Raw genomic sequence first — 15,685 nt, 5'->3', positions numbered from 1 at the left:
GGAGGTATTTTGATTGTTGTTAAAGACTACATTAAGGTAACTGTGCTAAAACCCTTGTACAAATCTATTGAACAACTTTTTCTTTTATGCTCATTTGGTAAAGAAAATTTTATAATTGAAGGGGTATATATTCCACCAAAATCCGTAGAACAAATATATGAACAACACTGTTTATCAGTCGAAGATATATCCCAAAGGTATAATCATCATAAGACATATATATTCAGATACTTCAACCTTCCGGAAGCTTCATGGGATAATAATGAATCAGGTGTCCTGGTGAATTGTCCTCAAGGTTCACATGCATTGTACTTAGCTGAGTTTTATGAGTTCTTGAATTTTTTCCAGATGATTAATATTCCAAATGAAAGAAATGTGTTTTTAGACTTAATATTTACAAATGTTTGTGATTTACAAGTAGCAAAAGCTTCAGATCCGATTTTTAAAAATAGTTATCATCACATAAGTTACACTTACAATATTAGTTTGTGTGAACGTCAAGGTAAGTCATTAAAATATACTGAATTTTATCATGATTTTGCAAACGCAGACTATGAAGGTCTCAATAACTATCTTTCAATGATACCTTGGGAAGACCATTTGAATTTGTCAAATGTTGATGATGCTTTAACAGAATTTTACAACATACTTAATATGTCACTATCACTGTTTGTACCGGTGAAAAGATTTAGAACTTCTAGTTATGTTTAGTTATGTTTTAGTTTGATGCCAACTTGCGTTATTTAGTCGTACAGAAAAAAATTGCTCATAAAAAATATTTAGCTTCCTGTAATCAAGAGGATTATGTGATTTTCTCAGAACTTAGGAGATTGTGTAAGGATCTATCAAATCAATGTTATAACACTTATCTGAATCAAGTAAATCATAATATATGCAGTAATCCTAAGTACTTTCGGCAGTTTGTAAACAGTAAGAGAGCATCAAACGATTTATCAAACAGTATGTACTATGGTAATGTTATAGCAACAAACGGACAACAGATTGCAAACTGTTTCCGTCAATTTTTTTTAACAGTTTATTCGCCACAATCAAATATTAATAACTTGGAAGTAAAGGGAAACAACAATCTTTTTATACCTAATTTTTCGATATCAGTGAGAGATATTTTCAACATTTTATCCCTACCCAATAAGTTAAGCAGTGGTCCAGATGGTATTCCCGATTACTTTCTAAAGAACTGTATAATATTCACTAACTAATCCTTTATATCTTCTTTTTGAGTCATCATTAAAGACATCAGTTTTCCCAACTTTATGGAAGCACTCTTATATCTGTCCAATTTTTAAATCAGGTAATAAACAAGACATAACAAATTATCGAAGCGTTTGTAAACAATCCTCTATCTATACCAAAACTTTTTTGATAGACTAATGCACAATCAATTAAAATTTTATTGTAAAGAGCGTCTAATACACAATCAACATGGATTTTCTCAGAATAAATCAACGATAACAAATTTAGTACTCTTTAAACAAAAATATTAAACGCGTTGGAGAATAAAAGTCAGATGGATACTATTTATACTGACTTCTCCAAGGCATCTGACAGAGTTGATCATAACATCTTATTAGGAAAATTAAATGCTTTTGGCTTCAGTCAACAATCCTTACAATGGTTCAATAGCTTTTTAAGAGACCGCACACAGCAAGTGAGAATAGGTTGTTTTAATTCAAATATAATTCATGTGACATCAGGAGTACCCCAAGGAGCTCACTGTTCATCTTTGTTATTCAATATATTTGTGAACGATATATCAGAGTGTTTTAGAAATTGCGATATCCTGATGTTTGCAGATGATTTGAAATTATTTAAATCCGTAGATTCAAATGTTGATGTAACATTAATTCAAGAAGATTTAGACCGGTTGAGTATTTGGTGTGAGAATAATATTTTGCATTTAAATGTTGCTAAATGCTGTTATATAAGCTTTTTTAGAGGTAATAAAAAATATGATACTCCTTACACAATTAATGAAAATAAATTGTCTTATGTTAAAACAATAAAAGACTTAGGAGTACATTTGATGAGCAGTTGCGTTTTGTGCAACATATAAATAATGTAACAGTAAATGCATTAAAATCTTTGGGCTTTATCATTCGCAACTGTCTGAGACTATCTGTATGGGCTTTAAGAACGGTATATTATGCTTTGGTTGTATCTAAAGTGGAATATGCATCTATTGTATGGTCTCCACAATACCAAGCTCATTCTACTATGTTGGAGAGATTGCAGAATAAATTTTTGAGATATTGTGCATACAAATTAAACATACGCATTACTAATCATGATTATACCTATATTTTAAAAACACTCAACATGAATTTATTAAAAACTCGACGAGATAACTCTGATTTGGTATTTGTGTTTAAATTAATAAATGGTTTAATTTGTTGTTCTGAACTTCTCCAATCTATTAATTTATATGTTCCCTCCAGAAGTCTCAGACATGTTGATTTGTTTTATATACCTTTTCATCGAACAAACTAGGGTATGCATTCGCCCATTGAGCGAACACTAAAAATTATAAACGAGAATAACTTGGAAATGTTTGGTGTCTCCTTGGCTGCTTTTAAGAATCGGATACAGGTACTCTTTTGTTTATTTTAACTGATTTGTGTAATAGATGTAATATGTGTAATGGATAACTATTAATATTTCGTTTTTGTTTAATGTGTAATTAAGATTTATTTTACTCTAGTCAGAGATTGATTTTATACTGTATGTTTTTTAATGGGGGTAATCCCGTATATAAATAAATAAATAAATAAAATTTGGTGGGTTTTAAGACATAGTTATTGCACATTTTTTGATATACAATTAAGAATGACAGCTCATATTACCCGTTTGCGCACCAATGGTGAATATTAAATTCTTAATTGTATGTCAAAAAATGTGCAATAACTATGTCTTAAAACCCACCAAATTTCATTTGCATATCTCAACCGGTTTTAAAGCAATAAATCGTCACTTTGTAAGAAAAATTTATACACCCCTATCTCGGATACAAAGCATTTGTGGACATACCTTTATAAAGCAAACTGTCATTATTTTTCATGCAGAATTACCCCTTAAAGTTTGCCATACTTATATAAAAACATCCTGTATTGATGAAAAACATGGTTAGTTGTTAAAGTACCTAACTTTTTTATGGTCCAACATAAGAGAATGAATCAAAAAACAGAATGTTAAGAAAACATGAGTTGGGTTTTAATGCTAGAATATTCCACAGGGTAATGCGAACTTTGAGAAAAAAACACAGTTTGATTCGTACACCCGGTATACAATAAAAATTTACCTGTTTATTAAGAATATTATTATAGTGATATTGTTAAAGAATAAGGTTATAACATATTAAAAAATACTTAAATCGGACAACAGGTTTGAGAAATACGAGACATCAAAAATGACCCATTTTTAAGGTGGGCGGTTAATTTTGGCCCAGAGTGTATAATACTACCTTCATATCTTCTTCTTCAAAATAATGCAAACTTAAGGTCCTTAGGTCATGATTTTCAGGATCATACTCTACTACAGAAAGTTTTGCATCTGAAAAACCCAAAAGTAATGCATCTCTTTGACAACTTGTCAAAGAAACACTTTGGATTGACATAATATTTCCAAAGAGTGTGTATTGAGCTACACATTCTAGCTTCGATTTTGGAGGATAAAATTCTGAAATTTTAAATCAGTAGTATGTTAGAACAATTCCTATAAATAGTTACAATTAGAATACAGTAGAACCCTGACTATTGTAATTCTTATATATCTGGACTCAGAGGTAACCTATACTATGACACATGGTGTTTTTTTAATCTTATTTTATTTGTTGGATTACACAAATGGTTATATATTATCAATAAAATATTGTCATATTGTCTTTCAACCAATTATGGGATATATCAGATTTTTATTAACATCATAAGTGCTCTAAACTTTGTTGCAAACACACGCTGAACACAGTTGCTCGAAATGACATAGTGTAGTTTACCTCCGAGGTCCAGATATGTAGATTATGTATGTATTCATTAGCTCATTATAATATAGCGTAAGCTTATTACAAATTCTCTTGGGTACAAGTGCTATATCGTTTCAATAACACCCTGGTCCATTGGGTGAGTAACTGGTGTAACGTTGGTGGTAAAAGAGAACAAAGAAATATCAATAGATCTTAGAGCTGTCTCATTGGGATAAGAACCAGATTTATCCAGAAAAGCACAAGAATTCTTTACTTCAGGATTGAACTTAATCTTGGATGATGTTACATATTATGGGTTTATGGTTTTATGTTCTGCGGTTTCATGTTTTTAAAAGAGCGAGGATTTTTTGATTTTCCAATCACAATCAGCTTCAGTCTATGGCTTTTAGACACATTGCCACAACACAACACTGTTATCCGGTCTTTACTATTTTTATACCCTGATACACTCTTCTCATTACTTGTAGCAAGGTTTATGTAGGTATTGCTCGTTAGTATAACCCTGTGTCATCAGCATTATAAATCTGAGAAAGTTGTACATTTAGTTTCTGTATTGTTGAGTTGTTAGACTGAGATATTATGAAATTTTATATTTTCATTTTCTTTTTATTGGTATAGGGCAGTGGTTCCCAACCTTTTATGTCTGGCGACCCACCTTCTCATGTTTTTTTATATTCGCGATCCATCCCCCACCCATTATGATATATATGTACGTTATTCAGTTGCTGTAAGAGCCACGCCACGACCCACTAGTGGGTCGTGACCCACCGGTTGGGAAACACTGGTATAGGGTATTGTTTACTTGTCAGCTTCATAGATTCGTGATAATGATGCGTCACATTCACTACTTTCACTTCTGTTTACAATATAAAGTTTTTGTTCAAAATCGTTAAAACATTTCAGGAGCTTGGAGGAGTAAGGGCGAACCCGAAATATGGTCATTTCAAAAACAGTCTCATCTTTCTCACATACTTTTAAAGAATGTGTCTGTATATTACAACAGCATGTTTCGCTCTTCATACTAGTAAAATTTCCTAAGAAATAATATAGCAATCCATTCATGTCAGAAACTGAACTGCATAATCGTCTAGAAGAGTAACGGCGAACCCACAGGCTTTCGTTGCGTTTCTGTTCAAGGATCGCCCCTTCTCCACTGTTAACGCGCCGGTGTTTCTGTAATTCTGTAGCTTAGTAGCTTTAATTGGTGAGATACAGAAGACGAAAAATCCGTAGATGATGAAAATCAAATTGAATTCAATTGAAGCTTTATTTGTGAATTTTATTAAAAACACTAGGATAGAATAAAAAGTATTAAACCTCTTTTTTTATTTCATAAAAATCTTGCAAAATCCAAGTTTTTAAGATCTACCTGAAGGATTTCCATATACCGTAGGAAAAGATTAGGATGTAATTTGCATAATAGTAGAGAAACTAAATTTGCATAAAGTTTATTGTATATTGTAATTTTTATTAATACTTGGCGATAAACTTTCCACTTACAAAGGCGCCTTTCATTATTCTGTTAAATGCTTCTGAGAAAAGATTGTAGTGATGAGTCGATGTATCGATAGAATGTGACGCCGACAAAAACCATCTATAAAAAGTGAATATAAGATAAGGCATAAATAAGAAGGATTACTATAGTAATTTTACAAGTTAATACTTTTATTATATCAATTTACTATTTTAGTTGTTAACAAGCCGTAAAATTCAAATAATAATTCCTAAGATTTGCATGTTTTATTCACTTTGTAAAGATTTTTTTTCGACATTGTAATAATACAGATTATATACTGTATCCCTCGATAGCCGGCACGCTATAGCAGAAATGTGACGATAAACCGCATAATCTAGTAGCATCACTTGTTCGCCCTTACTGTTCTAACATGTTTGTAAACTTTAACTCATTTTCCTGAAACATCGTTTTTGCAGTTCGCCCTTACTCCTCCAAGCTCCTGATTTCTCCTGTATTTAATATAGTAGAGTAGCCACTCTTTTCTAGTGCCCAACTAAATCTCATACATTAGGTGTCAGATTTACTTGCGCGCTATTTTGATATAACCTTAAAAATGCAATTTGAATAATGAAAAATCATAGCACTGATAATGGTAGGGGAGCAAAGTATGCTAAATATGCAGTCACTCGAGCGCTTTGGGGACCTATTGGGTTGTGATTATTAGGTCCTAAAACCAAAAAAAGTTAAGTAAAATTTTCCATTTTAGCGGGCGCTTGCCATTTTTTAATTTAATTTTCCATTTCCATTAATCGTTTTTTCCGAATATAGCGCCATCTATCCATAATTCGAAAAAATGTTTCGAATAAAAGTTGCTTATTTTTATGCAGAGAATTCAAATATGCAATAAAAAATGGGGGCTCCCATTTAAGATTTTAAAGTAACCCCCCACCCCACCTCCTTGGGGGGTCGCGTTTGGTACCATTCGATATATTTTTCAAAAATATTAAATAAGTGTATTTTGCAGTTTTTCGATCTGATGTTTATTTTGCTAAATATCGCGGGATTTGTATATAAAATTTAAAATTTACCCCCCACCCCTCTCTGCGAGGGGTCGTGTTTGGTATCTATCGATAGATTTTTGAAAAATATTGAACGTGTAGTTTTTAGTTTTTCGATCTGACGTTCATTTCGCGAAATATTCGCCTTTTTCTTGTGAAACTTTGTGACTCACCAATTCCCTTACGCCCCGCTCAAATCGTCAGATTTTTTAAATATACACTGTTTTGCATGTACTTAACTTACCTTATCTTAATCTGACAATTTCGAGTATTTTTAAGGATACATTTATTTTTTCGGGCCCCCCTAAACGAACTCCCCTGTGTTAAGAGCCAATATATGGCAGAGGTACATCTGCAGGGTACCACGTTTCTCCCCATATGATAATCTGACGCGCTCGAGTAACTGCAAAAATCCCCGCTTGGGCTCCCCTACCATAATCCGTAGGCCCAATAATCCCGGTTCTACTGTATGTCAAAAACTAAACTAAGAACAATATACAAGAGGATCTAACTACCGTTTACTCAATACATATTATCATTACCAGAATATCTTTCCGATCTAAGGCGAGAATCTACATCAGGAACTAATCTGTATATTTTGAGAACATTAGCGCCTGCTGTAACCAAACATTTTTCTACCTTGTTAAAAAAATAACATGATATTGCGTGTTCTACAGCTGTAGCAGGATGGTTTTGTCGACAAATTGAAAACATGTTTATAAATTTAATGTATTTTTAAATATTTTACATCAAAATTCATAACTTAAGAAGACATGCAAACGGTAAACATCAATATAACCTCCAAACTCTTCTTTTTTACCAAATTTATTTTGTTCTTGATCGTCAGTGCATTCAGCTACAGAATTCTTATTTTGTCCTTATGTCTGGTTCGAAAGGTAAAACAAAACGCTGTGTCTAGGTACACGCTAACGTGTACGCAAATAAAAAAGTTAGGTACACGCTTAAACGTCATGAAGTCAGTGACGTCATTATTTAGCGTGTACTATGACTGGGTTTTTTGGTACACGCTAATTTGAGCCGCGTGTATGCTGTGGTATTAATAAGTATCTGTAAGTATCGCGAGTGTCAGAGTGTGGTTAGAATTTGTCTAATCGCGTTATGTTTACACTTTAATATTGATTTGTAAACAGTTTCCTTATTTTTTACTTGTTTAGTGTTTTTTTTTTTAAATTAACTATATGCAGTGTGGACAATTATTTAGTTCTTTTAATGAGTTTAACAACATTCTAAAACAGTATGAAAAAGATAAGAGACAAAAATTCGTGATTAACGGTAGCAGAAGTAATAAGATAATATAGGGCGATTGATTAGTGTGATAAAGCTCAGTAGATCCGTTATAGTAATAGATAGCAATAAAAGTTAGTATCAAAAATTTTAGCAAACTTTGAGCTTCATATTACAAAATTACTAAAATTAGTTAGAATGTTACAGGGCGTTCGATAATATACTGGCGGACCAAACTTATATTTTTTAAATGGAACACCTTATATTTTATTTTATGTTCGAAATATTCTTAACTTCCATATCACAAAAATATAAAGGTTTATTATGTTATACAGGGTATTTACAAAGTTATAACAAATTTTCTATGAAAATCGTAACAAGTTCAACTCCCTGTATAAATAAAAATAAACACCAATATAAACTGGTATAATTAACTAACGTATAAAAATTATTTTAGCAGTATTTTGTATATATCATGTTAACTAATATTTATTTTGCTAACCTGAATATATACTTTTATATGCATATTGTTTTATTACAATTAAGTTTGAAACATCTGAATAGTTTTGCTTCCCTTCCCCTTCCCTTAATAAAAATATTTTCTATCAAACAAACAACAAACACTAAAAATATCAAAATAGCGTGTACCAAAATATAAAGTCACCGCGCACGCTAAATAATGACGTCACTGGCTTGATGAAGTTCAATTCGCGTGTACCTAACTTTTTTATTTGCGTACACGTTAGCGTGTACCTAGACACAGCGAAAACAAAAACGGGCACTTGTCTTGTCCTATTTTCATAGTTCTGAATCACAGTATTGTAGTAATAACAAATTTGTTATTAATAATATATTAATTAGTTATTAATTGTCAACGACATGGTAAAAAAAAAGAATAAGAATATTGATAATCTACTAAAACCTAACCTAAGTTTGTTTTATGTAGAAGTAGAAGTAGAGTAAAGAGGTAAACAAAACAAAAACAAACAGGTAAGGTAAACATACTAATAAATATGTACTGATAAACTGCTCGTCAAAAGTTAGGGATATAGAAAATTTGCTGAATTTTTATAGTAGATTTTTTGGTAAACATATTCCGCTAATTTTTTTTATTATTTTAGACTTTTCTTTAGTATTTACAAAGTTATGCAAAGGTTTACTCAAACTTTTTTTTGTACTTATACCGGGTGGAAGAAAAGAAATGTTTTTCTTATGTTAAGTTTGAGACGCCCTGTAGGGAGGACGAGGTACAAATGGGAGTATATATTGAAATCATATTGTAGTCTTATGTTTCATAGGCGTAACCAGGATGATCCTAAGGGGGGGTTACAACTACAGGAAGGTCTCTGAGGGGTATGGTGTTAAGCGTATAGAGCTCAAAATCCATCCCAATGGGGGGGGTTATAACCCCCAAAACCACCCCCTGGTTACGCCTATGTTATGTTTTGTGAACATTTTGTTTTTTGAATGTATCTGATATCTTTAGAAATAAAAAAAATAGACGGTTTTGTAATTTAACATGTGTTTTAACCGAAACAAAAGTTTGAGACACCTTGTAGGGAGAAAAAGGGACAAAGGTGAGTATACCTCGATATTTTGTTGTAGTCTCATATTTTTTGAATATTTTATTTTTTTAATTTCTCTGATATCTTTAATAACAAAGAAACTAGACGATATTACTCTTGAATATGTGTTTTAACTGACGACATGCGTCACATCAAACATGTGAAACATAGAAAAACATATTAAAGAGTAATACCATCTGGTTTCTTTGTTATTAAAGATATCAGAAAAATTAAAAAAATAAAATATTCAAAAAATATAAGACAACATAATATCGGGGTATACTCACCTTTGTGCCTTTTTTTCCCTACAAGGTGTCTCAAACTTTTGTTTCGGTTAAAACACATGTTAAATTACAAAACCGTTTATTTTTTTTTGTTTCTAAAGATATCAGGGACATTCAAACAACAACATGTTCACAAAACATAAGACTACAATATTATTCTGATATATACTCACATTTGTACCTCGTTCTCCCTACAGGGTGTCTCAAACTTAACACAAGAAAAACATATTTTTTTCTTCCACCCGGTATAAGTACAAAAAATAAGTTTGAGTAAACCTTTGCACAACTGTGTAAATACTAAAGAAAAGGCTAAAATAAAAAAAATAGCGTCTGTTCGCAAAAAAATCAACTATGAAAATCAGCAGAATTTTCTATATCCCTAACTTTTGGTTTACTTGCTGATATATAGTGATATTATTACTGATCATATTCATAGATTCATCATGGATAACAAGACTTTAGCACTAACATCTTTACTTTTAATAATGTTGCTTAAGAAAAGAAGGGATAGACGTCTTAAAGAAGAGCGACTTCTTAAAAAAAAGCGTATATTATGGAAAAAAAGAATGGATCGTGTGAAGAGGCAAAGCGAGTTTAGGCAAAGGAGTATTAAAAATAAGTTGAAAGAAGAATTATTTGATGAAGACCCTTTGGCATAAAAAAACTTTTTACCAATAATAATAATTTGTTAAAAAATTTATTGAGACTACCTATTTGATAATAAAGCTGTAAAATTTAATGTGTTATTATTATTGTTGTTGTTTTTTTTTTTGTTATTTTGGGCATTCCTATAAATATTTTACAGTGTTTTTAAAAAATCTAGATGCTGTTTTATTTTTGTTGCTGTTCTAAGATCTAAAAAAAACCGTTCTAAAACTGCGCGCGCAGATTTGATTGCGCATGCATAATAGTAGAGGAGCAAAGTATGCTAAATGTGCAGTCACTCGAGCGTTATGGGGACCTATTGGGTTGTGAAGAGTAGGTCCTAAAACCAAAAAAAGTAAAGTAAATTTTTCCATTTTAATGGGCGCTTGCCATTTTTTAATTTAATTTTCCATTTCCAACAATCGTTTTTTCCGATTATAACGCGATCTATGCATAATTCGAAAAAATGTTTCGAATAAAAGTTACTTATTTTTTCGTAAGGAATCCAAATCTAATAAAAATGGAGGCTAATATTTAAGATTTTAAAGTAACCCCCCACCCCACCTTTGTAGGGGGTCGTGTTAGTGCCATTCGATAGATTTTTCAAAAATATTAAATAAGTGTATTTGACAGTTTTTCGATCTGATGTTCATTTCGCGAAATATCGCGGGATTCGTATTTAAAATATTAAATTTACCCCCACCCCTCTCCGTGGGAAGTCGTGTTTGGTATCAATCGATAGATTTTTAAAAAATATTGAGCACTTATTTTTTAGTTTTTCTATCTGTCACTAATTTCGCGAAATATTCGCTTTTTTCTTGTAAAACTTTGGGACTCACCCATTTCCTTACGCCCCGCTGAAATCGTCAGATTTTTTAAATATACACGTACTTACCTTATCTTAATCTGACAATTTCGTGTTTTATTTAAGGATAGATTTTTTTTTCGGGCCCCCCTTAACGAACTCCTCTGTGTTAAGAGCCAATATATGGTAGAGGTACATCTTATAATTTGTTTGTTTAGAAAATGGTTGTTAAGCCTTTTGCTAGCTCCTATTGTAATTGTTTTTACGTATATTATTGTCTCGAATTTAGATCGTTGCATTGGTTTGATGGCATAGTACCATGGCACCATTATTATTGGTGTATTTATAATATATAAAATAAATCAAGTTTAATTAAATGGAAGTACAATAAGAAATAGTGGAAATGCTTTTCTGGATGGCTTTAAATGTGAAATTCAGAAAAAATCAAATAGGCAAAGTACACATATATGATTCTTCAGGAACATCCTATAAATACTGAAACTCAAATGGAACATAGAAATAACCTTAACCCATTTGAAAAAAAACTGACAAAGGTTAGTAATGTTAGAAGTCATCCCAGATTTAGAAGCATAAAAGTTTTTAACCCTCTGATATAATGTTGATTCAATTTAAGGGAATATGTATAGGACACAATAATCACAAATTAGGTAAGTACTTATACTACATTCACAATAAAGATGCACTAGAAATAAACAAACCAAGACACCTTGAATGGTGGAGGAGCACTCCAGAATCATTTACGACATACAAACTTCGTATATCATGATTTGGGATTTACAATGTATATAAATTAATGTGAATGTCCAGTTACACCAATGACATTCACTAAGTTGCTTGGAGTACATAGGCGTAACCAGGATGATCCTAGGGGGGGGGGGGGTTTCAACTACTGGAAGGTCTCTGAGGGCTATGGTGTTAAGCGTATAGAGCTCAAAGTACATCCCAATGGGGGGGGGGGGGTTACAACCCCCAAAACCCCCCCTGGTTACGCCTATGTTGGAGTATGTTCGAATTATTGGTTAAATATAATATTTTCCAACATTCGCTGGTAAATGTCAACATTCATCATACATTTTTGGGGTATGTTAGAAATACAGTAGACTATTTCTATAACGGAACACGGTTATTACAAGGTTTCGCTTATAACAAGGTACACTAGATGTCCCATGAAATTCCTATTGAACTGTAACACCTCTATAATGAGGCATATTTGGTTATAACGAGGAAGAATGAAATCGTAGAATATGTATTTTTACCTGTTTTTAGCCCTGTAATGGCTATAAATAAATACCCCAACTGCTTGTATACAGAAATCCCCAACATCTGTGTGGTTATCGAGGCACAGAATAGGAAACAATTATTGTTTCCTATCCTGTGATTAGTGATGTAAGAAGAGAATATTCTCGAGAACGGGAATATTCTCGTGAGAGTTGCTGCGTCCTTAATCGTGCTAAGACGATAAGTACTTACATAAAAAAGAAAAACGGAAAATGTGGATACGGCTTTTCTAAGTAAACACGACACAATGAGTAATTTAACTAAGGAAATAATGCTACAGTTGGAAAAATGAAAGAATACCCATGAACGATCACATCAATCACTTATTTTGTATTTGCTATCTTTTTCTATAAAAAACGTTGGTTATTTATAGAAAAAGACAGCAAATACAAAATAAGTGAGTGATGTGATCGTTCATGGGTATTCTTTCATTTTTCCGACTGTAGACAATTATTTGTTTAAGAATTTTACAAGAATGTCAAAAAGTGATTTCGAACTATTAATAAATAATGATAGGGCCAAAAATAGAGAAGAAATATCAAACATGAGAAAAGCAATACCAATCTCAACAAGATTAGCAATTGTTATTTATATATAAGTACTAACAGTTTCAGTTTAATGTATTTATTCAGGGTGCACTACTCTTCCATTTGTCTCATAGATTCAGAAGTATGCCAAGTTCCACAACTCTGGGAGTAAATGTACTGCATTAATAAACCTTATTGTGATTTCATTTGACCACGTATTCATCTTTTCTTTGTATGTTTTGACAAAACCAAATTACATTTCGACAGAGTACAGGAAATACAGAGCAACATGCAAAATTATCACTGCATTAGTGTTCAAATACCAGTAAAATTTCGGCCACATGGCTCAACCAAACGGCGATATTTTCATTAGATGCCTGTAATGTTGCCAGAAACATACCAACTATATATTTTCGGCAACATATTGCTTCAATAACTAGCCCGTCTAAATGCCCCTTTAGACGTAGACCAATCCATGACTAAGCTGACGACTCGTGAAAAATAAAATCTCACAACTTCTCATCAATACATTGAAATGCAGAATGTAGATGACCAGGATGAGCTAATGATAGATATACTTAGATTCTGAACCTGAGACCTCATGTTTTTCTGACTAAATCGCCACATCCATTACTTGCATTATTTGTTGTTCAGAAGAAACTATCATTTTTTTATCAAATAAATTTTGTGTTCTGTTGTTTTTGTTTTTTGTTTATATACAAGGTGTCCCAAAAGTAGTGGAACGGTCGAATATTTCGCGAACTAAACATCGGATCGAAAAACTGAAAAATACATGTTCAATCATTTTCAAAAATCTATCCAATGACACCAAACACCAACCCCCACTACACCCCTGGGTGTGGGGTCGGGGGTAACTTTAAAATCTTAAATGAAAACCCCCAGTTTTTCTTGCAGATTTTAATTCGTTACGTAAAAGTAAGCAACTTTTATTCAAGACATTTTTTCGAACTGTGGATAGATGGCGCTATAATTGGGAAAAACGATTTATCCTGATACCATAGGTAAATTATAGAAACGGTCTAGTATCTCACGAACTGCATTTCCAAATAAGAAACTAAAAAACAGATTTTTAAATCTTTTTCGAAAACCTTTCGAATAACACCAAACGTGACCCTCCAATCCACCCCATGGAGGTGGGGTGGGGGGTAACTTTAAAATCTTAAATAGCAAGCCCCATTTTTTATTACAGATTCGGATCCGTCATGAAAAATTAAGCAACATTTATTCCATGATACTATAAATAACTATTTATAGTATCATGATTTATTCGAAACATTTTTTAGAATTGTTAATAGATGGCGCTTTAGTTGGAAAAATACGATTTATTAGCGCCATCTATCAAAGATTTAAAAAAATGTTTCGAAAAAATGTTGCTTAATTTTTTATGACGAATCCGAATCTGCAATAAAAAGTGAGGGTTGCTATTTAAGATTTTAAAGTTACCCCCCACCCCACCTCCAGGGGGTGGGTTGGACGGTCATTTGGTGTTATTCGATAGGTTTTCGAAAAAGATTAAAAATCTGTTTTTTTGGTTTCTCATTTGGAAGTGTATTTCGTGAGATATTAGACCGTTTCTATAATTTACCTATGGTATCAGGATAAATAGTTTTTCCCAATTATAGCGCCATCTATCCACAGATCGAAAAAATGTCTTGAATACAAGTTGCTTACTTTTACGTAACGAATCCAAATTTGCAAGAAAAACTGGGGGTTTCCATTTGAGATTTTAAAGTTACCCCCCATCCCACCTCCAGGGAGTGTAGTGGGGATTGGCGTTTGGTGTCCGGTGTACTTTTGGGACAACCTATATAAAGAACACTGTTGTTTAGTTTCATAATTTTGTATACTAATTTTATGATTTTTAATACCCTATTTCATCTTCAACAATATCCCTAAGTGCGTCGTAGGGTTCATTCTCAGAATATTCTCCATATCGAAAATATTCTCTGATTTTTCATTCTCGAGAATTTTCCAACACTATCTGTGATCGAGGACAGTGCCGTAATAAAATCCACCTCCTATAATAAACTTCTTCCTGTTCTGTTTATCTATCCACCAATAGTGAATATTGTAAGAAAATTTAAAATTTATTATGGTGAAGCCTTATTGTTGAGGAAACAATATTTGTGTGGTCGGCGGACAAAAGTAGACGTCAGTTTTTCAGGCGGACAATCAAAATTTTAACTTTAATTAATTAATTTTAACTTTAAAACTCAAAAAGTGACTTGTCTGCTTTTGTCCGCCAACCACCCATTTAGCATCTTATATTGCTCCAAATGGCTTCACTAGGGGAAGTAGATGCTATATAATATTCATATGTATGCACAATATTATTGTTGTCCGATATACCAAAGTAGGCTAATTAGTCCGCCATTTCAGTTCTCGTTATATAGGAGGAGTCGAGGAGTCTACTGTATAATATATTTTTATCAAGTAGAAGTAATAAAAAACCAGTTGAGTATGTATTTTATTTGGGAAAATTGTTTTAATAAACTTAAGAAGATTATTGTATTTAAAACAAATAGCTATTGGTAACTAAAATATTATCAACATTACAAAACAAAAATCACTTTCATTCTTATTTATTGAAACAACTTGAACTACCATGACACTTTGAATTGCATAGAAGCCCCTTACCTATACCTTTACAACTACATTTAGGTGTGGAACACTTTCTTTTGCAGTTACAACTGCCTTGTCCTCCACTTTTCGAATGAGCACAAGCTGTTTCTCGTGACATTTCATCAGTCAGATGTAATCTCATTCATGGAAAGTAATTTTTC

General features: G+C 32.3%; 1 protein-coding gene and 1 long non-coding RNA gene across 12 annotated transcripts in view; one reads left to right on the top strand and one right to left on the bottom strand.

The window, feature by feature from the left end:
* The window catches only part of LOC114328204 (cleavage and polyadenylation specificity factor subunit 1), a 148,764-nt gene extending 141,376 nt beyond the window's left edge, over positions 1-7,388 (bottom strand). For 10 of the 11 annotated variants that reach the window (XM_050655592.1, XM_050655598.1, XM_050655603.1 and 7 more), the window contains exons 1-2: positions 7,054-7,388; positions 3,479-3,693 (exon numbers count right to left, since the gene is read on the bottom strand). In XM_050655592.1, coding sequence (XP_050511549.1) covers positions 3,479-3,693; positions 7,054-7,225 — 387 coding nt within the window. In that variant the 5' untranslated portion in view covers positions 7,226-7,388. The remainder of the gene's footprint in view (positions 1-3,478; positions 3,694-7,053) is intronic. The other variant, XM_050655589.1, reaches the window with a different exon arrangement.
* A 700-nt stretch (positions 7,389-8,088) lies between these two features.
* Positions 8,089-10,344, top strand: LOC114328205 (uncharacterized). The gene is made up of 2 exons (XR_003652131.2): positions 8,089-8,746; positions 10,042-10,344. It is a non-coding gene; the product is annotated as an uncharacterized LOC114328205 (long non-coding RNA).
* Positions 10,345-15,685: the final 5,341 nt, after the last annotated feature.

This window comes from Diabrotica virgifera, chromosome 1 (genome assembly GCF_917563875.1).
Source record: "Diabrotica virgifera virgifera chromosome 1, PGI_DIABVI_V3a".
In the NCBI taxonomy this organism is placed as follows: domain Eukaryota; kingdom Metazoa; phylum Arthropoda; class Insecta; order Coleoptera; family Chrysomelidae; genus Diabrotica; species Diabrotica virgifera.
Note: the sequence above shows the minus strand (reverse complement) of the source record. Positions and strands in the feature narration are given on the sequence as shown.